Source organism: Theropithecus gelada, chromosome 1, assembly GCF_003255815.1.
Source record: "Theropithecus gelada isolate Dixy chromosome 1, Tgel_1.0, whole genome shotgun sequence".
NCBI lineage: Eukaryota > Metazoa > Chordata > Mammalia > Primates > Cercopithecidae > Theropithecus > Theropithecus gelada.
This window is the reverse complement of record NC_037668.1, coordinates 162,477,366-162,502,451: the sequence shown is the minus strand read 5'-3', so window position 1 is coordinate 162,502,451 and position 25,086 is coordinate 162,477,366. Positions and strand designations below refer to the sequence as shown.

General features: G+C 53.2%; 2 protein-coding genes across 5 annotated transcripts in view; one reads left to right on the top strand and one right to left on the bottom strand.

Moving 5' to 3' along the window:
- The window catches only part of ADORA1 (adenosine A1 receptor), a 39,914-nt gene extending 24,280 nt beyond the window's left edge, over positions 1 to 15,634 (top strand). For all 4 annotated transcript variants that reach the window (XM_025364872.1, XM_025364866.1, XM_025364865.1 and 1 more), the window contains one exon: positions 13,521 to 15,634. In XM_025364872.1, the coding sequence (XP_025220657.1) occupies positions 13,521 to 14,160 (640 nt within the window). In that variant the 3' untranslated portion in view covers positions 14,161 to 15,634. The remainder of the gene's footprint in view (positions 1 to 13,520) is intronic.
- A 394-nt stretch (positions 15,635 to 16,028) lies between these two features.
- MYBPH (myosin binding protein H) lies at positions 16,029 to 24,050 on the bottom strand. The gene is made up of 11 exons (XM_025405049.1): positions 23,793 to 24,050; positions 23,569 to 23,703; positions 22,673 to 22,840; positions 20,173 to 20,261; positions 19,607 to 19,802; positions 19,285 to 19,424; positions 18,515 to 18,674; positions 17,469 to 17,605; positions 17,122 to 17,308; positions 16,840 to 16,890; positions 16,029 to 16,308 (listed from the first exon to the last, which is right to left on the bottom strand). The coding sequence occupies exons 1-10, from the start codon at positions 23,995 to 23,997 to the stop codon at positions 16,874 to 16,876; spliced, it is 1,434 nt and encodes a 477-aa protein (XP_025260834.1). The 5' UTR covers positions 23,998 to 24,050; the 3' UTR covers positions 16,029 to 16,308; positions 16,840 to 16,873.
- Between the last annotated feature and the right edge of the window lie 1,036 nt (positions 24,051 to 25,086).

Sequence of the window (25,086 nt, the reverse complement as noted above, 5' to 3'; positions counted from 1 at the left end):
GAAGAAGGGAACCGTGACCTGCTAGAGCCCAGAAAAGATCTCACTCAATCCCTCATCATCCCGACACGGACACAGAGGCCCCAAAAGGGAAAGGGTCTCCCCCAAGGCCAGCTCACTTCTGGTACAGCCTGGACCAGAACAAGGGTCTCCCAATTCCCACCACAGTGAGGTATTCCAAGGGAGGACTGCCTTCCTTTGAGGGTCCAGCATGGGCCCCCTCTGCTCTCCTGAGCCTGCAGAATTCTGTTGCTTCCTGGCTCCCTCCTTCCTGGGCTCTCCCCATGTGCCAGCTGGGCTGGAGAATTCTCTGCTGCTCTCCTAAGTGGCCACAGTCTGCAAAGACCAGAGAGGCCTATGGGAAGCCGCATAAAGCCATCAGCTCCCTTCCCACCACGGCAGGCCTTTCCACTTCGCTGGAAAAGGAATTTTGCCCCTGTTAGCACCCTGGCCATCCCAGTGAGATCTCCCTGCAGCAGCTACTCACAGGTCATTGAGTCTGAATGCAGATGGGATGGTTTTTTCCTGTCCCACGGGATGAGTCAGAAACAGTCACCCATAGCAGGTGGGGCCAGTTGGCCTTAGTCCTTTTGCCATCCCGGTCTTCCTTGGAGAGGTGGAGAGAATCAAATCTCAGTGCAGAAAGAGCTGAGAATGCCGAGGTCTGGGTCCAGTTTTCCTGCGTGTACTGTCCAGGTGAGACACCCTCCTCCTCGAGGACCAACCCCTTACGGGGATGTGGGGGCTATACCTGAATTTGGGAGGTGAGGAGGTGGCTGCATTGTGAAATTGCCCAGGGCATTGTCTCAAAGTGCGATACCTTGGCCTCCTGGCTGTGGAAAAACATTCCATAGGATATGCCCTGGACTGGGAGAAAGGGATGAAGATCAGAGGCAAATATACTTTGAAAACATGCCTCCTCCAAATCTGAAAGCCTCCCACTTTGCACCCCACCCTCTGAAGCCCCCTCTGGATCAGAACCACAGAGCAAATCCAAACTTCTGTTTGTTGGGATGAGAACGCCCACCTAGAGAGAGAGAGAGAAGAGCTCTCTGCAGGCACACAGGTGTCCGGGGAGCTTGTGCTGTCAGTCATCCATGAAACCTTTGAGTGGGGGTGCTGGTGGCGATCTCTGCCCTGTGCGTTGCAGCACACATCGCTCTCATCAGACTGGGGATCCCTTTGCTCAGGTGCTGGGCCTCTCCTGTGGACTGAGAGTTCCTTCATGGTGGGAGCTAGGTTTATTCTGCTCATGTCCAGCGCTCAGAAAGGGGCCCTGAATCCGAAGGACAGATGGTGGGGGAGCTTGCTCAGAATAGAGGGTGTTACTGAGTCACACACAGGAACCTCGTTATTTTTCCCACCAGGCTGAGGAGTTATTTGTCCTCAGCAAGTGACCAGGAGTGATTTCCAAGGCCCATTACACTAATGACCTAGTCAATTTATCCTGCTCTTTTCTTTCAAGACACAGAGTGTCTTCCCCACTCCCTGTAGCCCTGCAGGCTGGCCTGGGGTGTCAGCCCAGGTCTCCTTTTGGGGATTGATGGGCACTGATGTTCTAGATGGTGAATGACGCCACAGAGCCCCTCACAGTGGGATTCAAGGCAGGATTCTTAGGCCCGATATCCTGCCCCCTCCCCAGGGCCCCTGAAGCAGACTCCCCTGGGCAATGTTACTGTTAAATATTTGGCCCCTGGAGTGTGCCCAGCACTTTTGATTGTATCTGGTTTCCTGTTCTCCTTGGGGAGGAAGAATTTCTCTGCAGGAAGTAGTTTAATAGTCTGAAAGCCTTATTTTCCTGCTCTTGAGATCCAAGTTTCCAGTTACAAGTGGCTGAGATCCTTGATAAGAGAGGAGGCGGGAAGGAGGGGACCAGAGCTATGAACTGTCACTCCCTCCCAGCCAAGGGCGAGGGAAGGGAAGAGGGAGGATTCAGTCCCTAACTATCCAAACCGCAGGACCACAGAAAGACGTGGACCTCTGGCATCCCCCGGCCTTCCACCTCCCTGCACCCATGTCCTTCCGTGAGGAACACGTGATGAGAAACAGGGATGGCCAGGCCTGAGGACACTGCTCCGGTCTCAGCAGTTGACAGGACACTGTGTCATCCTGTTAGCATTTTCCAAACCCACGTGTGGGTTCTTTCGCCTCTGAGTGAAGGCGTTTGTAAGAGTTGGGTGGCTCACTCATACCTATACCTCTGGCAGGGGGTTCTTAGAGATGACTGTGCTCAGTTCTTCCTGATGCAGCTTTACTCTTGAACCATCTGAGTCTAACCAGGAACACAGAAATCATTTTAGGTGTTTACAGCTGAGGGTCTTATACCAGGAATTGGTGATGAGGCAGCCGAGACACAAACAGGGAGAGTGAAGTAACCCAGAGATGAGTAACAACAGGAAGCTACCCCGAGGCAGAAGGACAAAGTGAGGAGGTGGTGATCCCGGAGCCCAGGGGCTGCAGTTGGCTGGTAGAAGCTGCACCCATGGTGGGTTTGTCTGGTGTGTGGTGGAGCCATGGAGGAGTCATAACCACTGCCTAGTGCACGGCTGGGTCAGGGAGGTGGACAGCTCCCCCCACCACCCGTCCCCATTGCTCCAGCACTGCAGTATTTCCTGTGGACCTGGATAGCCCCAGGGCTTGGGAAATGCAGCCTGCCAGGGTCAGCCCCGTGGTGATACAAAACAGGGCAGGGCCAGGAGAGAAAGCCAAGGACAGACAGCTTCAGAACCAGTGCACTCCAGTCTCATCCCTGCAGTGGCGGCTGGCTTCTTTACACCTTTCTCGCTTTGGCTGTTCTGCATTCACCAAAGAGAATTCTATAGGGCCTCTATGCCCACTCCCTCTTCCTTCCTTTTTCTCTGTCAGATGTGTCTTCGCTGATTGGTCCCATGGTGTGTTCACCATCTGATGGCATCTTCCTACTTTTTTTTTTTTTTCCATTATTTTTTTGAGATGGACTCTCGCTCTGTCACCCAGGCTGGAGTGCAGTGGCATGGCTCACTGCAACCTCTGCCTCCCAGGCTCAAGCGATTCTCCTGCCTCAGCCTCCTAAGTGGCTGGGACTATAGGTACCTGCCATCATGCCCAACCAGTTTTTGTATTTTTAGTAGAAATGGGGTTTCACCATGTTGGCCAGAGTGGTCTCGAACTTCTGACCTCAAGTGACCGCCCGCCTTGGCCTCCTAAAGTGCTGGGATTACAGGCATGAGCCACTGCGCCCAGACTGAGCTCTTCCTATTCTAAAGTGGCTTATTGTTTATGTTCTCTGAGTCAGCCTAACAATCAGTCCCCAGTGGCATCCAGGAGTGCCCTCTGAGGGTGTAGACAAGGAGAGGCCACCCCTCTGTGTGCCGCTGGGCCTCCAACTAGAAGTGATCTCATCCCTGAAAAGGACGATTCATGAGGCAAAGGACCAACGAGGAGCTTGGGCATTCTCATGATGTCTTTTGGGAATTAGCATGAGATGAAGACTTGCTTTTCTGGGATGCAGGCTAAGAGACTCTGGGGAGGCAAGTTCTGGCCAGGGAAGCCTCTGCTGGTCTCACAGTGTGCAGGGCAATGCTGGGACTCCAAGCCACTGTGGATGTGTTGGTGGCTGGCTGGTGGCCTGGTGGCAGTTTCTCATACATTTCATAAGTGGCCCTTGTTATAGCAGCCTTATGTTGCAGGACCTAGGCAGGGGACCAGGAGTTGTCTGATTCAGCAGTGGATTCCCTACAGCTCCCAGCACAGCAGGGAATGAACCAGAGAATGATTTTCCTCATCTAGGGCATCATAATTGCCTTCAGGGCTAGGGTCATGCCTTTCTAATCTGACTGTCTCTAATTGAGCACCTATCATTTAATCCTTATCTCTTGTTCCCTGAGATGTACTCACATAGCAGGTCCTCAAGCAATCATTTCTGAATAAGTGGATGTATGGTTTCATTAATGCATTTTTACATGTTTGTATTCATTCATTCAACAAATAGTTATTGAGCACTGATACAGGTACTGGGGATGCAGTGGTAAACATGCCAAATAAAGGTTCTGTCCTAATGGGGCTCATATTCTACTGGAGTACTGGAGAGAAACTGATAATAAATGCATAGGTAGATAGATAGATTGGGGGGGAAGAGAGGGTGTGAGAGAGACAGAGGAGGTAGAGGGTCAGGAAGTGATAAGCTCTATCAGGAAAATTAAATCTGGCAAGAGGATACAGTGATAGAGACTATTTTTCAGGAGAGTCAGGGATCTTCCCTTAGGACCTGCCATCTGAGTGGAGATCTGAGTGAATGGAGAATGCGCCTTCCCAGACATTTCAGGAGATGAACAGGAAGTGCAAAGGCCCTGAGGTGGGAGAGTGCCCCAGGTATGTAAACAAAAGAGTGTCTACTAGCATGGTGAGAGTAAAGTGGAGTTCAGGGAGAGTGAAGTGGAGTTCAAGATAAGGGGATGGGCCCTTCGGGGAGAGAAGGTCAGGGAGACTGGGGGAATGACAGGGCACCCTCTGCTCAGAGGTCAGGATCAAAATCAGAGTCATCTTGTTGATTCTTTCTCTCACCTGGACATCTGTCTTATTTCATTTTCTGCTGCTATAATGGAATAGCACAGTCTAGGTAATTCATAATGAACAGAAATTTATTTGGCTCACAGTTCTAGAGGCTGGGAAGTCGAAGATTAGGGGACCATGTCTGATAAGGACCTTCTTGCTGCCTCATAACATGCTGAAGGCATCACACAGGCAGGAGCTGAACTCATCCTTCAGAAGGACCCCACTTCTGTGATAATGAACCTGTTCCTGCAGTATTGGCATTAATCCATTCATATGGGTGGAGCCTCATGACCTAATTACCTCTTAAAGGGCCTACCTCTCTGCACTGTTGCAATGGGGATGGTTTCCAATATATGAGCTTTGAGGGACGCATTCAAACCACGGCATTCTGCCCTGGCCTTCAAAATTCATGTCCTTCTTGCATGCAAAATACATTTATTCCATCCCAGTAGCCCCCAAAGTCTTAACTAGATCCAGCATCTACTCAAAAGTCCAAAGTCCGGAGTCTCATCTAAATCAGATATGGGTGAGGCTCAAGACAGGATTCATCCTAAGGCAAATTTCCTTCTAGTTGTGAGCCTATGAAATAAAAACAAATTACATGCTTCCAAAATGCAATGGTGGGACAGGAATAGGATAGGTATCCCCATTCCAAAGGGGAGAAATGGGCAAGAAGAAAGCAGTAACAGGACCCAAGTAAGTCCAAACCCCAACAAGCCAGACAACATTAAATCTTAAGAGTCTAATGCCCTGAAGTTATTAATGCCCTGAAGATTCCTGTGCCGGAGGATAAATATACTGCCCAGGTGGATGCCAAAGAAAAAGAAGATGTGAAATCTTGTGCTGAGTGGGTGTCTATCTCAAAGGCCAGGATTGTAGAATATGAGAAACAGATGGAGAAGATAAAGAACTTAATTCCATTTGATCAGATGACCACTGAGGACTTGAATGAAGCTTTCCCAGAAACCAAATTAGACAAGAAAAAGTATCCCTATTGGCCTCACCAACCAATCGAGAATTTATAAAATTGAGTCTGGGAGGAAGCTCTGGCCCTTGTATTACACATTCTGGACATTAAAAATAATAATTACACACACACACACACACACACACACACACCCCAAAAGAGTCTAGAATAGCCTTTTACTCCATGTACCACCTTCTGGACATATTGGCTCTACTGGGCTCAGCCCATGAAGCAACTCTCATGAACTGGAGTCTCATGCCTGCAGCTCTCCCATACTGGAGTTGCATGCTGGTGGTCCTACAGTGCTGGGGTCTGTGCAGTGGCCTCACTCCCATGACTCCAGGAGGCATTGCCCTGGTGAAGGATCTCTGTGGTGGCTCTGTCCCTGTGACAAGTTTCTGCCTGGGCCTCCAGGCTGTCCATGATATCCTTTGAAATCTAATTGGAGGCTGGCGTGACCCCACAGCTCCCACACTCTGTGCACCTGCAGAATCCACACCATGCTGACACTGCCAAGACCTGCCTACCACTTGTGTTCTCTGGAGCAGCAGCACAAGCTACATCTGGGCCTGCTTGAGCCATGACTGGGGCTGCCAAGGAGCACTGTGGTGGAGCAGAGTCCTGAGGTGGCCCTGGGCAGCAAACGCCGAGGTCCTGCTTGGTGTCTCTGGAAACCTTGCTCTAAAGGTCCTCACCTGCCTTGAAAATCTCTGAAATGCCTGTGTGGTCATTCTCCCATCATCTTGATGAATAGAACCTGGCTTCTTTCTATCCATATTATTCTCTTTAGCAAATGGTGTTTTGGCCACATGCTTACTATTCTCTCCTGAACACACTTTTTAATTCTTTACATGGCCAGGTTGAGAGTTTTCCAAATCTTTCCATTCTGCTTCCCTTTTAATGATAACTTTCATCTTTAAATCATCTCTATCTTCCTTCATTTTGCTATAAATGGCAAAAAGAAACCATGTAGCACCTTGAATGTTTTGTTGCTTGGATATTTCTTCTGCTAGATATCCCAGTTAGTTGCTCTAAAGTTCTGCCTTCCACAAGACACAATTTCACCAAGTTCTTTACAACTACATAACAAAGATGACTTTTACTCCAGTTTTCAGTATCTTGTTTCTTGTTTCCATCTGAGACCTCATCCTAATTTCTTTAGTGTCCAGATTTTCTGCTAGCATTCTAATCACGACCATTCAAATCATCCCTTAAAAGATTCAGTTGCTCCCTACAGCTCTTGTCTTCTGAGCTTTCACCAGAATTACCCTTAATGCTACATTTATGGCAGTCTAGGCATTTTTTTTGGTCTACTCCTCCAAACTCTTCCAGCCTATACCTGTTACCCAGTTCTAAAGCTGCTTCCACATTTTCAGGTATTTGTTATAGCAACAACCCCACTTCTGGTACCAATTTTCTGTCTTAGTCCATTTTGTGCTACTATAACAGAATACCTGAAACTGGATAATTTATAAAGAAAAGAAGTTTACTCAGCTCACATTTCTGGAAGCTGAGAAGTCCAAGATCGAGGGTCTGAATCTGACAAGGGCCTTTTTTTCTGGCTCATCCTATGGCTCAAGGGTAGAAGGACAAAAGAGCACACTCTCAAGACAGAAAAGAAGGTGGCCAAACTCATCTTTTATAAAGACTCCACTCCTGTGATAATGAACCCACTTCTGCAATAATGGCATTAATCCATTCAAGAGGGCGGAGCTCCCAGGATCTAATGACCTCTCAAAGGTCCCACCTTTCATCATCATTGCACTGGGGATTAAGTTTCCAACACATGAGCTTTGGGGGACACATTCAAACCATAGCAACATCCAAACTCAGCAGCAGGTCCTGTTGGCCCTGTTCCTAAATACATCTCAAAGCCATATGCTTCTTCTCAATTCCCATGCTGCCTGCTACAGCATCCCACCCTCATCTGCCTGGATGGCTAAAATAGCCTCCTGCTGGTTTTCTTGCCTTCCCTCATTCCCTGCTGCAACGCATTCTCCACACAGCAGCCTGAGTTGTTTTTTAAAAACAGAAATTCGATTATATTATTCCTTTGCTTAAAATGACTTTCCCTTGTACTTAGAATAAACCCCAGAACACTTACTGCAGCCCTCTCAGCCCTAGGCCTCTTCTCTGACTGAGCCGGCCTCTCTGGCCTTCACCCCTGTGGTTCCTTCACACTAGCCCTCTCTTGACACTCTGGCCTCAGCACCTCTCCCGGATGGTGCCTTCTGCCTAGAAGGCTCTGTCCCAGATCTTTCCCTGGCTGACTCGTTGGTGGTCCTTTGGCTCTCGGCTCATTGTCTCATCCTCAGAGAGGCTGCCCTGCGTATCAGCAGCATGCCCTGCCCACTGACTCACTCCTGGGTGACCCTGCTTATTTCGCTTGGTAGGTCTTTTCACTCTCTAAAATGATCTGGTTTATTTGTTTGCATATCTATTGCCTGTTTCTCTGTCTGCAGAATGATACTTTCATGAGTCTGTTCTCTTTTATATTCCTGAACCCTAACACCTAGAACCTGGCACCTGATAGGTGCTCAATGAATACCCCTTCAATAAATGAAAGGGTGAGTCTCAACCACCTGATTGCCCCCAGAAGGAACAAGACACCAACTAAATAGCTGGGCAGCACATGCATGTGAACAGGTCATTCTGATGACTCAGAAAGAGGTCAGACCTTGCGGGAGAAGGGAGGCTCCCAGGCAAGGCACAATGGCATCCTCACAACTGCTTAGTCCAGGGAGATCTGCCTGGGGCAGGAGAGGCTTGCCTTCCGGGCCCTAGCCATGGCTCCCTTCTTCTGCTCCAAGCTTCCGCCCTCCAATCCTCACGTGTCCTCCGTCTCCCAGAGTGGCAGAGCTGGGTCCAATATGGGCTTTGCACTTGGACATACTGGAGTCTTAGAAATTCTTTTCCTGCTTTTTCCTGGCAGAGTGGCCTTGGACATGTTTCCTAATCTCTCCAAGTCTCAGTTACTGCAATTAAGAAATAAGAATAATGACACAGGTTGAGTATCCCTTATTCAAAATGTGTGGGACCAGAAGTGTTTCCAATTTGGGATTTTTTCAGATTTTGGAATATTTGCATTATACTCACTGGTTAAGCATCCCTAATCTGGAAATCTGAAATGCTCAAATGAACATTTTCTTTGAGTGTCTTGTTGGCATTCAAGTAGTGTTGAATTTTGGAGCATTCGGGCTTTTGGATTTTCACATTAGGGATGCTCAACCTGTAGTATCTAAGTGATAGGGTTGTGCTGAAGTATCAATAAAACCATGTCTATAAAGTCAGCGCCCAGGGCTGGGCGCAGTGGCGCACGCCTATAATCCCAGCACTTTGGGAGGCCAGAGCAGGAGGATCACTTGAGCCCTGGAGTTTGAGATCAGCCTGGTCAACATAGTGAAACCCCCATCTCTACAAAAACACTTAAAAATAACTAGGCATGGTGGCCCACACTTGTCCCCACTACTGAGGAGGCTGAGGTGGAAGGATCTCTTGAGCCCAGGAGTTTGAGGTTACAGTTAACTGTGATTGCACCACTGTAATCCAGCCTAGGAGACAGAGTGAGAGCCTATCTCTTAAATAAATAAATAAATAAATAAATAAATAAATAAATAGTGCTTAGCGCATAGAAATAAATGTTAACGCTTACCAGCATTTTTATTGTTGTTATTATTGATCAGATAACTATTATTTTCGAACTCCTTCCTCACTTAGCCTCCAGAATCTCCCACCCCTCCTATGGCAGCCCTGCCAGGGTGTCCTGGGAAGAACCAATGGCTCCCTCTGCCCTGCCCTATTTGGACACAGGATTTGTAGACTTCGTTCCCTCATTTCCACCTCTAAACCATATTGACACTCTTGCAGCAGCTATGATATGAAATCCTTTTCTGTTCAGCCACCAGCTCTTGCCAGCACTGAGAGGCTCAACAGGAACCCCCTTCCATTTCTTTCCTCAAGCGATCCCTTTGCCTCTCAGGGTCTCTGTAGACCATTGCTCTGGGGACTCAGTCTTTTCATGTTATCATCATCAATAAGAAGTTCCGACTAATAAACTAATTCATACTATGGAGTTCATGTCATTTCAGCTTTTAAAAATAACACACAAGTGGGCGTGGTGGCTCATACCTGTAATTCCAGAACTTCAGGAGGTCGAGGGGGGAGAATTGCTTGAGCACAAGGTGCTCGAGATCAACCTGGGCAACACAGGGAGACCCAGTCTCAATAAACTAAATAAATAAATAGCACACAGAGAAGGCAACTCTTAACCCAAAGGAATGTCTCATTCCTTGTGGGATTTTATGCAGTTTGAAGGAGATTCTCGAGGTGTGGCTCTCCCTGGTTGCCTCAGGGCTATTTTTTTTTTGAGACAGAGTTTCGCTCTTGTTGCCCAGGCTGGAGTGCAATGGCGCAATCTCACGATCTCGGCTCACTGCAACCTCTGCCTCCTGGGTTCAAGCAATTCTCCTACCTCGGCCTCCCGAGTAGCTGGGATTACAAGCATACGCCACCATGCCTGGCTAATTTTGTATTTTTTTTTTTTAGTAGAGACAGGGTTTCACCATGTTGCCCAGGCTGGTCTTGAACTCCTGACCTCACGTGATCCTGCCTCGGGCTCCCAAAGTGCTGGGATTACAGGCATGAGCCACTGCACCCAGTTCCCTCAGGGCTATCGTTAAGGCACTGTCTGCCCTGCTGGCCTGTGGATGGGGCCCCACTTGGTGTTTTCCTGTCTCTGTTCCGTTGCTCTCCCGTTCGTGCACGCCTGAGCTGCACACTCCTGAGAGCAGCATCTCCCTGCTTAGCTCCCAGCACAGCCCTCGGGGATGCTGTGGACTTGGGAGGGGCATTCCCAAGTCAGAGGCACCTTCCATACACCCCGACCCCATGCATGCCCCAGGACTTGCAGCCTCTGCTTCCTTTCCCACGTGTAAGGAGAGGTGAGCTTCTACCCTGGCCCTGGGAGGCAGCCCTTCCTGTGAGAGCCTGCCCCACCTCAGCCAAGGTCTTGGGTCCAGCCCTTTCCCACAAGGGAGAAAATAGCAAGAAAAACAGATGAGAGCTGATACCCTAAGCTGCAGGGTCTGCTGGGACTGGGTACTGGAGGAGCCCCAGGAAAGCTTTAACCCCGGGGGCTCCAGGCGGTCAGAAGGGTGAGGGGTGAGGAGAGAAGAAGGGAGGGAGCCACCTCTGTAGCTAGAAGTTGTCTCTTCCCTCTCTCCTGTCAGTGTCTAGACTGTCACTGTCTACCTCTCCTCTCTCCATAGTTCATCACTGCCCTGATGTCAGTCCCAGGCTTCCCTCAATCCATAGGCTGGACGGCAGCACCAGAGGTCACCTGGCCCACCCCACTGACTCTGGGTGGTGCCTTCCTTGGGCAAGGTCTAGAAGTTCCCCTTTTAAATCTAATAGGCAAGGGATATTTTCAACCTGCCAATCATCTGTATCTCAGCAACCCACAGTCAGCCTGGCACCCTGAAGGTGAGCTGGGCTTGGAGTCAGGAGACCCAGGCCAGTGGAGCTTCTAATCTGTGAAATGGGCATTCCCTTGTCTGCTGTGCTCACCACAGCAGCGGTTATGGGGATTACCCGAGATAGGACTGAGAAAGGGATTTGTACATGATAAATGTGGTATAAATAGCAGATGTGATGGGTGGTAGGGGTAGGCAGGACACCTGGCCCCGTCCTCTCTGCAGCAGCAGCTGTCTTTCCCTGCTGAGGTTCACCTGGGGATCTGGCCCTGCTCTCCGCTGTGTGGCTGCTGAGATAGCATCTCTCAGCCTTCAGAATGACCACCGTTCCTTTGGTCTTTTCCTGTAGACTCACTCCCGGAACTTTTTCCACCATATCTGAGAGGACACGTGGGGAACACTTTGAGATGGTCAGGAACAAGGTGTGAGGAAGATGTTTAAATAGCCCTTAGGCTGTGTTTGCTGAGCATCCAGAGATACTGGAGTTTTCCAGGTGGCCATTTGTCTAGGAGCTTGGAGGGGTAAGAAGAGCTCAGGCAAAGGAATACTGGTTGGGTGTTTACAGAGTACTTGCACACGTAGTATCTCATTTGATCCTCCCCCTCTGAAGTAGGTCTCTTTTACAGAGGAGACATTGATCTAGCAAGTTGCAGACTGGCGGCCCAAGTTTGGGTCTTCTGACTCACAGTGTCTGCACCAGGCCTGGCCATTCTGCTGAGGATACAGAGGAGGGAAAGGGCTTCAATTACAGCAAGAGAGTGAGGATTGGATCTAAGAAAATTTCAGAGTCACAAGTGAACCAGTCACCTCTCAAGGCCCCTTGGTGGCGGTTTGGGGCACAAGAATCCTATGATCACAGAGTAGGAGAGGGCAACTGCTCCGAAGGTGTTGGAGTCATCTAGTCCTCAATTTCTTCACTGGGACAATGAAGGGATAGAAAATGAGATTCCAAAGGTCTCTTCTAGTCCTTATCTTCTAGATGGGGTGGAGAGGGGGCATCTGGTTCCTCTCACTCTGCAAATTGTCTCCCTTCCTACTTCTATAGCCTTCACAGAGCAGGTGGGCTTTGATGGATGGTAAAGGATCTAGGAGAAGCGTTGTCTGGGGTGAGACAGACTTTAAGCATCATCACCATGTAGGAGAAAGCCGCAGATTCTGCATCCCTGGGGCAGAAGGAAACGGTCAGCAGCCTCTCCCTTCACACTCCTGGGTCTCAGAAGCTGTTTACATGCTCAGGAGGGCACTCCATCCATTTCAGAAGCTGCTTTGGAAAATAACAACTGGGCAAGCTGCTGCTGCTCAGCCGGCTCCTCAGCACAGAGCTGGCGAGACCCAGCCCTTGGCACTGTCTCCAAGGCCAGTGTATAGGCAGAAGCCATGATGGCCGCTGGCTAGATTGGTTTAAAGGGAAGCAGGAACCCCTGAGATGTGAAAACGCCCAACCCTTGTGGCTCATGAGCAGCCTCGTCATCCAGATGTTTCCGTCTTCTTTGTGGGTCATGACATGAAAAAAGTTAGGCCCTTGACTCAACCTATTTCCTTTAAAGGACGTATCATGATCTGTAGTTGTCTTGTTTATTTTCTTGCTTTGGTGTTACCTGTCTCTTCACCCAAAATGTGAGATATGTAGAAGCAGGGATCTTTTATCTTATTCTCAGCACAGAGAGCAATGCCTAGCACAGAAAGCACTTGACAAATGCTTGCTGAATGAATGCATCCATGTATGCGTGCGTAAATGCATGAATGAATGAGTGAAAGTATCCAGCATGTAGTAGATGCTCAGTGAATATCAGTTTTCTTTCCTGAGCATCATTTCCAGTTAGCTTGGGAGTGCAGGGCTGGTTCTTGAGATCAAGCCGTTAGGAGTTAAGTGCTGCACAGTGATTGGAAGGGGAAACAGGAGGTTAATGTAGAGGTGGGAGACAGGGTATGGCAGGGGAGTATGGGACAAGGCCAAGAGAAGGGGGGTTGTGTGAAAGATTTTTTGAAATGACAGTTGTGTCTGCTGGCGTAAGAGAAGGGATGGTTTGTTAATCACCTGGGTGTTTCGGTCAGTGTAGACATGTTTTAGGAAGCATGGAATGGCGCTGCCACCTTCCATGTGGCCTTGGGCAGATCCTGTGACTACTTTGAACCTCAGTTTCCTCATCTGTCAATTGGGTAGCCCTCATTCTGCCGGTGACTTCCTACGCGACGAAGGCTGTCATGAAGCAAGGGTGAGATAACCAGTGGGGGCGTGCTGAGCGCATGGGAGGAATTTTTACTTTTCCTTGAAATTCCTAAAGGAGCTCCTCCGTGATTTTCTATTATTATTTTTGTCATTAATCAGGATTTCCTTTCTCTGCAGGAGAGTGAGCCAATGCATGGCAAGCACTAAATCTTAGATCCTGAAGACTCGGCCCTCAAGCAAAAGACATGCACCTCCCCACTCACTGGGCCCTGGATGGGGAGGGTGCTCCTCTTAGAGGCCCCTGGAGGCCAGGTGTGCCTCGGAGGGGCCTTTCGAGGCAGCTGGGAGGCAGATCCTGACACTCTGCCCTCTTCTCCCCCAGATACAAGATGGTGGTGACCCCCCGGAGGGCGGCGGTGGCCATCGCCGGCTGCTGGATCCTCTCCTTGGTGGTGGGGCTGACCCCTATGTTTGGCTGGAACAATCTGAGCGCGGTGGAGCGGGCCTGGGCAGCCAACGGCAGCATGGGGGAGCCCGTGATCAAGTGCGAGTTCGAGAAAGTCATCAGCATGGAGTACATGGTCTACTTCAACTTCTTTGTGTGGGTGCTGCCCCCGCTTCTCCTCATGGTCCTCATCTACCTGGAGGTCTTCTACCTAATCCGCAAGCAGCTCAACAAGAAGGTATCGGCCTCTTCTGGTGACCCGCAGAAGTACTATGGGAAGGAGCTGAAGATCGCCAAGTCGCTGGCCCTCATCCTCTTCCTCTTTGCTCTCAGCTGGCTGCCTTTGCACATCCTCAACTGCATCACCCTCTTCTGCCCATCCTGCCACAAGCCCAGCATCCTCACCTACATTGCCATCTTCCTCACGCACGGCAACTCAGCCATGAACCCTATCGTCTACGCCTTCCGCATCCAGAAGTTCCGCGTCACCTTCCTTAAGATTTGGAATGACCATTTCCGCTGCCAGCCTGCACCCCCCATTGACGAGGATCTCCCAGAAGAGAGGCCTGATGACTAGACCCTGCCTTCTGCTCCCACCAGCCCACATCCAGTGGGGTCTCAGTCCAGTCCTCACTTGCTCACTGTCCCGGGGGTCTCCCTGAGCCTGCCCCAGCTGGGCTGTGGGCCAGGGGCACGGGGGAGGCTCTGAAGAGATACCCGCAGGGTGTGGTCCCTCCACTAGGAGTTAACTACCCTATACTTCTGGGCCCTGCAGGAGGCTTGGGAGGGCAAGGATCCTACAGAGGGACCGGGTGTCCAGAGGCAAGAGTGTCCTGAGCCTCCACCTGCCTGACCACCCCATGAGCAGTCCAGCGCTTCAGGGCTGGGCAGGTCCTGGGGAGGCCAAGACTGCAGAGAAGCCACCTGGGCTGGGAGAAGGTGCTTGGGCTTCTGCAGTGAGGCAGGGGAGTCTGCTTGTCTTAGATGTTGGTGGTGCAGCCCCAGGACCAAGCTTAAGGAGAGGAGAGCATCCCCTCTGAGACGGATGGAAGGAGAGAGGTCGAGGACGCACTGGCCTGGCTGTCTCTCCTGTTCTGTAGGAGAGGGTGGCCAGAGGCAGCTAAGGGGCAGGAATCAAGGAGCCTCCATTCCCAACTCTGAGGACTCTGGGCCCCAGGCCATACCAGGTGCTAGGGTGCCTGCTCTCCTTGCCCTGGGTCAGCCCAGGATTGTACGTGGGAGAGGCAGAAAGGGTAGATTCAGAAATCATTTCTGATATTTGCTGGAGTGCTGGCTCCATGCCCTGGGGAGTGAGCTTGGTGCGGTGGGTGCTGGCTTCAAACAGCCATGAGGTGGCAGCTCTGAGCCCTCCTTCTTGCCCTGAGTTTTCCAGGGAGGAGCCTGGAGTGTAATTACCTGTCATCTGGGCCACCAGCTCCACTGGCCCGCCCGATGCTGGGCCTGAACTGTCCTAGGTGACCCCATCTCTGCTGCTTCTGGGCCTAATGGAGAGGAGAACCCTAGACATTCTGCCTGCCTGGGGACGGGGTGGACGAAGGAAAGGGTCTGTAAGGACTCAGTGTTGACTGTGGGTCCCCCTGGGGTGGGTTTAGCAGGCTGCAGCAGGCAGAGGAGAGCACCCCCCGAGAGTGTGTGGGAGAAGGCCTTGCTGTCATGTGAATCCCTCAATACCCCTAGTATTTGGCTGGGTTTTCAGGGACTTTGGAAGCTCTATTGCAGGTGTCTGGGGGTCTAGGACTTTAGGGATCTGGGGAAGGACCAACCCATGCCCTGCCAAGCCTGGAGCCCCTGTGTTGGGGGGGTGAGGCAGGGAGCCTGGAGCCCCGGTGGAGGGGAGGTAAGGCGGGGGAGCCTGGAGCCCCCGTGTAGGGGGCGGCGAGGCAGGGGAGGGGAGGTGGTCACTGAGTTGACCTTCTGAACATGAGTGTCAACTCCAGGCCTTGCTTCCAGGCCCTTCCCTCTGTTGGAAAGGGGGTGTGCCCTGGCTCCCAAGGGAGGCCCATGTGACTAATAAAAAACTGTGAACCCTGTGGAGAGCACATTGCTGGGCGCCCACCCCCACCACTGTTGAGGGCAACAAGACAGCTTTAGCAGAGAGGAAGCAATGGCGGGGGCCGGGAGGAGCTGCGAGAGTGGGCCTCTGGAGGCGTTCAAGGAAGGAAGGTTCCAGAGAGGGTGTGTCTGTTTCCATAGTTACACACTTGGGGCAGCAAACCCTGATCAGGAAGTGAGATCCTGAAAACTCACATGTCCAGAACCCCCACCCCCCGCCCCAGCCATGACATCCTGAGACCTCTCCCACTGGCATCTTCCTCATGGTGACATATCTGGAGAACCCCTCATGGTGAAACATTCAGACACCCCCGCCTCCTGGTGACACACACCTCCCCCTAGATGATGTCGCTCAGTGGCACAGAGGCCCCGCACTGTAACACCACGCATCTTTATTGGAGTGCTTCCCACCCAGTGCGCAACTCCGCAGGGCACTCCAATCTCTGCGCCTTCCAGCACCCCTTGAGCCCAGATAGCATGGCCCGGGGCCTACCAGGCCCAGTCCTGAGTTCTGGACAACAGCCTCTGTGGGAGGGAGGCCAGCAGGTACCAGGGGCAGTTCCATCAGCCATCGCTATGGAAGTGGGGGTCTTGGACATCTCTGGAGTTTGACTGTGGGCCTGGCGGACCTGACCCTTCAGGCCTGCAGCACCTGGAGGAGGACATGCTTCCTGAGCCCCTGGTGTGAGCAGAGCTCAGCTGCAGGCCAGAGAAGTGCAGAGAGGGGAGGGGGAGCAGCACCCTCTTTCTCAACAGGCCTCCCTCCCTCAGGACCAAGCCCAGGTCTGAACTCTGCCCACTGCAGTTCTAGATACTTCTGTACTTATGCAGGGCCGCAGAACCACCAGGGGAGGGAAGGCAGGGAAAGGTTGTTATCCCCAGTTTTCGGATGAGGAAATGTGTCCAGAGAGAACACCTTTGCTGAAGGTCACTCAGAGCTGGGAGCAGACTCTGGTCATGTGGCGGTCCACGGAATCAACCCCCTTCCGGACCACACCGGCATCGCCTGGCCCTGCAACGTCACTGCAAGTCTCTGGACATGCGTGCTAGTTGCCTGTGTCCTCAAGTTTGTACCCAGAGCTGACCACCACCTTCCCTTTTCACTCCCACCTCCTGCTCCCGGCCTCCTCTCTGTTTCCGTGCCACCCGCAGAGGTGACAGAGCGGTGGGTCAGGCCATTTACCTGGCTCCTCATCACAGCCTCCTCCTGTGGCTCTTCAGTGCGTGGCTGAGGCTGGAAGAGAGGCTGCGGTTAGAGTTTGGGGAAAGTGGCGGGGAACTGACAAGGTTCACGGTTATACACCCTCTTCTACACCTGTCCACTCTCCCGCTTGGAAAGTAATCAGCACAGCCTGACCCCAATCTTACTACCCCTTCTCTTCTGCCTTGATTTTAAGCTCTCTGCTGCCTCTAGTTCAGCTCCAGAGAGGTGCTTACTCCTGTTCTCCCATCCTCAAACTCTCACCTTTGACCTCCAGCCGGCAGTCCACAGATGCCTCCCCCAGCACGTTGATGGCCTTGCAGGTGTAGACCCCAGAATCAAAGGGGCTGGGTTTCCGGATCTCTAGGGTGCAGACGCCTTGCTCAGAGAGGGCGCGGTATTTGGGGTTGCCCTGGATCTCCATCTTGTTTTTCATCCAGATAATCTTGGGCTGGGAGGCATGGTCAGAAGAGAGCTGGGGAGGTGTGGACTGGAGCGGGGCACTCAAAGGCTATCCGCAGGCTTAGGTGTGGATGCCTGGAGGATTCCTCAGCCCTGCTGTCCCCATCTGCCCCCACCAGCCCAGGGCACAGAAGGGCCTGGACCCTCACCTTGGGTGAAGCTCGGACACTGCAGAACAGCTGGGTGCTGTAGCCAGGGGTGGAGGTGTGGTCAGCCAGGGGCTGGGTGAATGAAGGGGCTTCTGAGAAGTCTCGCTCAATAAACCCTTTAGGTTTGGCAGCAATATCTGGGTTCAGGGGAGAAAGTCGGGTGAATCTGAGCTTACAGGAGTGAAGGAGACCTGTAAGGACTGACTGTGATCCACGATCTATGGATAGCAAGTCATGGCTTATTTGCGGGAACTTGGACAATCTCAAAGAGGCAGAGAGAGCTGAGACTGTAGCTGGGTGGGTCAGGGTGGTGAGCAGAGAAGAGAAGGTGGAAAAACCAGAGATGAGAGCATCTTGGCAGAAGGTGGAGGCTAGTAACTCAGAGATGCCATATTTCCTTTGTGTTTGTCATTGGAGACTTGACTGGCTTTCCTTTTCTAAACAAAAATTTCTTCCTAATTCTGTGCAGTTCAGGCTAGTGTTAAAAAAACTTTGCCTTCTGGAACCCACACAGACTGTGGGTCGGAGAGGGCCTCGGGGCACACAAGGGACAGGAAAAGGGCCCAGGGTTTAACATTTGACGCAAGAGGGTCAGGTGCCTGTGTGGAGACAGTAAATACTCCTATCTCTCTTGTCCATCTATGTGGTGTGTATTAGGGTTGGGAGGCTTGTTTTTAGCAAACTCACCCTTTTTAGCACACTACCCATCCATGACCTGTGGGTCACCCTTTAGATTCCCTTCGGACACTCTCTGCCTGAAACTTGGCGGATGCACACACATCTCTGGAATAAGTACACAGCCTCCAAAGGGGCATCTTTCATTTGTGTGGATTTGCTCTGATGTGTTTGTTAAAATCAACCAGCCACATCCACTACTTTACAGCCATTCTGTGCGTGTGTATGCATCATAGCTGTGGAGTGAGGGGACAGCCCGTGTTCCAGGGGCAGACGCCCAGGAGAAGCCCAGAGAGAGGGGTGCAGAGATGCCGAGGAAGAGGCAGGGACAGGGAGAGAGTTAGCACAGCCAGCTCTGGGCCCAAACCCACCTGCCTTCTGGATGTGGGCGAGCTCCTTGGTGATGGTGGCTGAGGCGCTGAGTCCACACAGGTTTTCTGAGAAGACCCGGAAGGAGTACGAGTTGCCGAAGATGAGGTCAGAGATGGTGCAGGTGGTTGGGTGGTAGCGCTCCAGCACTGTGAACCATTGCTGCAGGGCCCTGGGCGTCACCCTCATTTCTCACCCCTGTCCTCGCCCTCCCTGCTTACCCTGGAGCCCTCTCCTCACAGGAACTCATTCCATGCCCCCAACCCTGGGATGCTGAACCATCCAGCTTTGGACCTCAGGGACATTGAATTGGAAGAAGGGCCCCCTGGGTCATTCAGGTGACCTCTGAAGGGTCCTCAGAGAATCCTAGAGCCTTCATGTGCAAAGTGTGGCCCACAGATGTGCAACTTCAGCATCACCTGGAAACTTCTTAGAAATGCAGGCCCTCAGCCCCCACCCTGGACCTACTGAGTCACACTCTGCCTCTTAGCAAGCTCCCCAGGTGACTCATGTGGACATTAAGATTTGAGAAGTGTGGCTCCGGAGCTTGAAAGGCTTCGGACAGCCTGGGCCAGCCCTCCTCACAGTCTTCAGGAGGCATCTGAGGTCCAGAGAGGAAAAGTCTTGTTAAGGGCCTCCTAGGGAGTCAGGTTAGCAGTGGGCAGACCAGAACTGGATCCCTAGACTCGGTCCCTAGACTCAGTAGGATGGGCCTTCTCCACCACCTTGACCACTTCGTACCCTGACCCCACTCTGCCTCAGCCAGCCTCACCCCTGTCTTTTTGTCTGCCTTCTGCACCGTGTAGCCCAGGAGCTCTGTGTTGCCTGTGTCCTGGGGTGGCGTCCACTGAAGAGCAGCGTTGCAGCCCCAGACGTCCAGGAGCCGGATGCTGCTGGGAGGTCCAGGTTTCTCTGTAGGCCCAGAGTGCGAGGGGAAGTGAGCGTGAGGGCCAGGCTGGCCACAGAGCCCCTACATCCAAGATTTGGCTCCTGCCACACTCCCTTGGCCTGCTCCCATCAGCCGTCAGCTCTGGGATAGGAGGTCGGGGGCTCCAGGTCCCCCTTGAGGCAGCACTATTCCCCTGGCTCCATACCAATCACCAGGATGTCAATGGCTGCCTTGGCCTCCAGACCTTCCACGTGCAAGGTGAGCTCGTAGCGGCCCGAGTCGGAGCGCTGGGCCGAGCGAATGAAGAGGATGGAGTCCTGGTCCCCGGTGCGCACGCTCACCCGCTGGCTGTCCAGGGCATGGCCGTTGTGGGTCCATGTGGCCTGAGGCTTAGGCTTCCCCTGGCAGGGAGGAGCCCCCAGGGTGAGTGTAGAGAGGTGCCAGCGTCCCCACACCCCCTTAACTCCAGGAGTCTCAAGCTGTTCTCGGGGAAGCCTGTCCCTTTGGCCCTTCTCAGGAGGGGCAGCAGAGGCTGGAGCCACAGGGGCTGCCCTGAGCCACATCCTCCAGGTGTCCAGCCCGCTCTGGGGCCCACCTGCCCATCCCCAGGCTGAGAATCACCAATGAGTCATGTACATGATTGTGGGAGGATGAGGCCGTCTCACTGGGTCTCAGCCCAATCCTTGGAGATCCTGCCATTTCCTAGGCTCCCCTTAAATGGGGGCCCTGGTTCCCACCCAGCCTCTTACCCTTGGTGGGGGTAATACCCACCTGGAAGGGGATTTGCAGGTTGACCGTCTCTCCCACCTGGCGGATGTAGGTCTGACGGAGGTGGCGGGGGACACGGATCTTGGGGGCCTCTGGATCAAAGCAAGAGTCTGGGCTTAGCAGTGCAGTGGGGTGGCTGATTGGGGTTTCTGAGGTGGGGCAGGGGATAGCTGGTGAGGGATGCTGGCTGGGAGGAGGGTCCTGCGTGTGCCTGGCTGCCGTGGGGTCCCTCCTTGCAGGAAGGGTGAAACTTTCACTCCTGAGGTCTAGGGGCCCACGTCCCTTAAGGGAGCAGGAGGTTTCAGGAGGTCAGCGCCTCCACAGTGTGAACTGGTAAGCATCCTGGGCACTCCCTTGGCGCCTCAACTCTGCCAGGATGGGATTTGCCTTGCAGCCCAGGCATTCCCAAGCACCAGATGGGCCCCAGCTGACTCTCTGTCTCCCCCTGCTGGGGAGCAGGTGCTGCACCTGTCCGGCTGCACTTCTAAGAAGGGGAGGCCACTGCTGTCTTCCTGCTCTAATACCCCCCACCCTCCACAAGCCCAGGACTTTCAGAGAAGTCCTTATGAAACCCTGTTTGTCCATTCCTCTGTCTCCAGGCCTTATTGAGAGGATTAGGATCTTTCCCTTCCTAAGTGAAGCCGGGGCAGGTATCCCCCCTTCTTCCTCTGTCACCCTCCCATAATCTGTTAGTCTCAGAGCTGGGAAGTCCTTCCTGAAGTCCTATTTCAGCCACCTGTTATGCTAAGGAATGACCTTCTGACCCTCACCTGGTCAGGGACAACCACTGAAGCCCCTGGGCATTCTAAAGGAAGCTGCAGTGGCCACCACCCCTGTCCCCTGGGGCGGGTGCTGGGCCCATGACTGAGGCTCCTTTGCAGCAAACAGGTGGCAGCAGTTGGTTGGTGGCATGCAGGGCGGAGGAGGATGAGACAGTGAGAAGGAACACGGTGTCTCTGAGGATTAGCTGAGTGGGCACTTGGCTCTGCGAGCTCAGGCATGGAATGCTCTAGGGACAGCTGCAGGGGGTCAAGAATGTTTGGCAGCTCCAGGTGGCTGAGGAGAGACAGCTGAGCAGTCAAGGATCCTGGACAGGGCCCCCACTCTGCCCTGCCCATGACAAGCCTGGCTGTTCCCCACTTATTCACAGCCTCCTCTCCCTCTTCTCTCCAGGAAATCCCCTTCTCTCCTGCCAGAGGAATTTGAATGGAGAAGTGGGTGCTGAGTCTAGCTGGGTCCATCAATGCTGGGCCTGAGGGGCCTCTCAGAGTCTGAGCTCCCTGGTTCCCTGGGGAAGCCCAGCACCGTCCCAACCAAGAGGCCTTCCTGGCACCTCCAAGACTAGAGTCGACACAGCCATACTGGAGCTGCCAGGTGGGGCCACATCTCACTCAGAGCCAAAGGCTGGGAATGTCCTTGGGTTTTGGGTGCCACCGGAGAAGATGCCCTGAAGTGCAGTGGGGCATGAGTGGTCCTGTGTAGGCATCAGACTCTGGGACTGCCAATAAAAGGCTGGGTGACCTCAAGGGATGCTCTGGGCTCCTTGGGATCTGCTTGGCCTCGATAGTCTATGAATCTAAGCTCCCTAACCCCATGGTTCCCATGTCTCTCAGGCCTCAGAGCTGAACATTTCCTTTTGAATCCAGACTTGACCCCTCCTGTGGATCCCCTCTCCTTCTGGAGGCCTTGTCTAGAGCTACAGAGTTCTGTTTAGCCTCTCCCAGGAACTATCCATCCCCTTGTGGAGGAACAAGAAGGAAGGTGGAGAAGGCCTCAGGCCACCTGCCTGCCTGTGTCTCTCCTCACCCTGGGGGACTGTGCTGTCCCCAGAGACCTCAGATCACACCAAATGACTCACTGTCATTAACAGACTGAAACCTGATCAGCTCTGGGAGGGGAGCAAGGGGAGGATTGAGGCTAATGCACCTTGCAAATAGAAATATTAGCAATGGGGATGGCAGCTGGCCTGCGGGGCCCCAGTGAGGTACGCCCTCTGCGATGAAGAAGTCCTCATGGACCTTTCGCAGACCCTCTTTTTCTTTCCACTAGGGCTGTGGTGGAACGAGGGGCAAGTAGGGCCTTCTGTCTGTTTCAAGACCTTTGAGAGAATCTGGAACCCAGGACGCAGGAAATGGGCAGAAAATGAGTGTTTATGGCCACTGGAGGAATTGAGATTAGATGGGAGAAAGAACACATGGACCCTTAGCATTGAGCAGGAGACCCAGGGAACTTGACCTTTTGTTTCTGAGCATCAGGAAGCCCCTCCCTCAAGGCGTGGGGGCTGGACCACTCAGGGAAATGGTTTCTTAGACTTCCAGAGGCCCCTTGCTGCTGAGGAACCTGGAACTTTCTTCAGGCAAGATGTGATAGTGTGTGGCTTGTGCATGTGAGTGTGGGACGGGGGAAATGACTGCCTGGCTCCCTCTACCTGCTGGCCTCAGTTTCTCCATTAGATGAGGTGTTTGGGAAGGGCTGGGGAGCTGAAGGCCAGGATGGGCTTTACCGATATTCTCTCGGATGTGGACGGGCTGGTCCAGCATGGCCGGCGGGCCAGCCCCTGCGGAACTCACTGCAGACACCCGCAGGAGGAGCTTGTCTCCCAGAGCCAGGTTCCGCACGGTCTGCTGGGTCACCATCATGGGCCGGGCACTCACAGGCACCCACTCCGAGGCTGAGGGGATGGAGAGAGTGTGAGGTCTTGGCAGTGTGGCCACAGGCGCCCCTCTCCATGGGGCTTCTTTGCCTGCTGGTGATCTGGAGAAATCGGTCTCCCTCTCTGGGCCTCATTTTTCCCTTCTTTACCTTCCCTGACTTCTTGTCAAATGGCATAAAAGACACCTGATGTTAGAGCCCTGAAATCATGGCCAGAGATGAGGTTGTTGAAGCCCAGAGAGGGTTGGACACAATTGCAAAGTCACACAGCAAGGTAGGGGCAGAGGCAGAGGCAGAGGCCAGGCTGGACTTGGGCCATGGAGGGGGACAGTGGCATAAGGGATGTAGCCCCCATACTCCCACCCCATTCCTGCTTTCTCCTCACTGTCTCTTATGCTAACATTCCCCTCTCCTGCTCCTCCCTCTCCACTTCCTACACTTCAGGGTCCTCTGAGACTTAGCACTTCCTTCCCTTCTCGCCAAAGGAGAACCCAGAGTCCCCTTACCCTTCTATTACTCAGAGACTCCTTGGAACTGCAGACAAGGGAGCCCCTCAACCCACCCACCTACCCTTTCTTACTCTCCTGCTGGTGGAGCAAGAAAGGATAGGTGGGTTGAGGAGCCCACCACTTGTATCACCCCCTTCTGTGTCTCTCCCAGACTGACCAACAGGGCCTGCGCACTTGTCCCTGCAACCCTCCATGACAACCTCCCCTGGGTGTATGCAAGACTTAGCCCAGAACTCACCTCCCTCTCTGCAGAGCTCCAGCACATAGCCCTGGAGGCCCAGCCTCCCCAGCCTCTCTGGGGGCTCCCAGCTCACAGTCACAGAGCTGTTGCTCACATCCTCCAGGGTCAGCAGCAGTGGGGCACTGGGGACATCTGGGGAGATGAAGAGGTTCATGGCCAAGAGCTCCCCTCCGCCCCTGACATGCCTGCCTCCCTCCTTCCCCTGCCCCACCTTCAGTCACCTTCACTTGGGGGTGCAGGCTTAGTGGTTGCGGGGGCTGCAGGGGCCTGAGGGGCAGGGGCCTGCGGCTTGGGCACCTGCTCTTCCCCTGTGGACTCTGATACTGCCACTTCTCCGGGAGGCTCTGCGGTGGGCACCTTGGCAGATTCAGATGCGGTCTCCTCTGGACTGCAGGCAGGGTCCTTGGAGGTGGTTTTTTCCATCATTGCTGGACTGGCTGGGGGGCCAGGCTGGAGTGTGCAGGGGTCAGCCGTTGGGGGGCCTGGGCCTCTAGGGTGCCCAGGACACCTAGGTCCAGGCTTATATAGTCAGGGGCTGCCCCACCCCCAGCAAACGATTCCCAGCTGTGGGGTCAGGTCAAGCAGAAGGACTGGAGGGTGGAGAGGAGCCCAGGCCAGGAATAGCTCTGGGGGAGGAACCACAAGGGCCCCTTGAGGAGTCACTCCGTCATCCATCACCCCGACTGGCCTTCAGCAGCCAGGGTGCTGGTGCCCAGCTGGGGGAGGGCGCAGATGGGTGAGATGGGACATCAAGCAGGCCATGTGCCAGGTGTCAGGGCAATGGGAGGAAGAACTTCTATCTGGAGAATGAGCCCAGCTCAGGCTCTGTGTGTCTGGCCTCTATGGAGCCACTTGTGCCCAGAGCTTCTCAGACTGGGTGCTGGGGCCCTGAGAGTTTGGAACAGTCTTCCTTGTGAGCACTCCCAGCTTTGCCTCTGGGGCCCACATTCCCTGGGCTCCCACAGTTCCCAGGGACTCTTGCCTGTGCTGTATGAGGCTGAGGGTCCTAGAGAGGGAGGGAATTGAGATGCTGAGAGTGGAGCTGCTCAGAGGATGGTCCTCCAGCATTGGAACTAAGAAAGGGGGACTAAGTCCCCTGGCTCCTGTCTCTGTTGGGCGGCTGGTAAGGAGCTGGTCTCCCCTGATGCCTGCCGTGGGCCTCAGTTTTCCACCTATTACAGAGAACCCCTTGCCCTTCGGGGTGGGGTGCAGTCGTAGGCAGATCTTGAAGACGCCCCAGTGGAGGAGAGCACTCTGAAGCTTCTAGACTCTTCCAAGCAGGCTGCGGGCATGGGCTTTCTCAGTGTGCCAAAGGAGGCAGATATGGCCAGATTTCTAGTTGTTGATTCATTTATTCAATAAAATGTTAAGACTGGGAATCATTGGAAAGCCAGAAAATAGCATGTGTCAGGAAGGAGGGAGAGCATTAAGAACTTTTATTGCTGGTGTTGGAGCAGTCACTCTGGAAAATGTGAGAGTTTTACTAGTGCCTAGTAAAATGGATGAGGTGCCTAC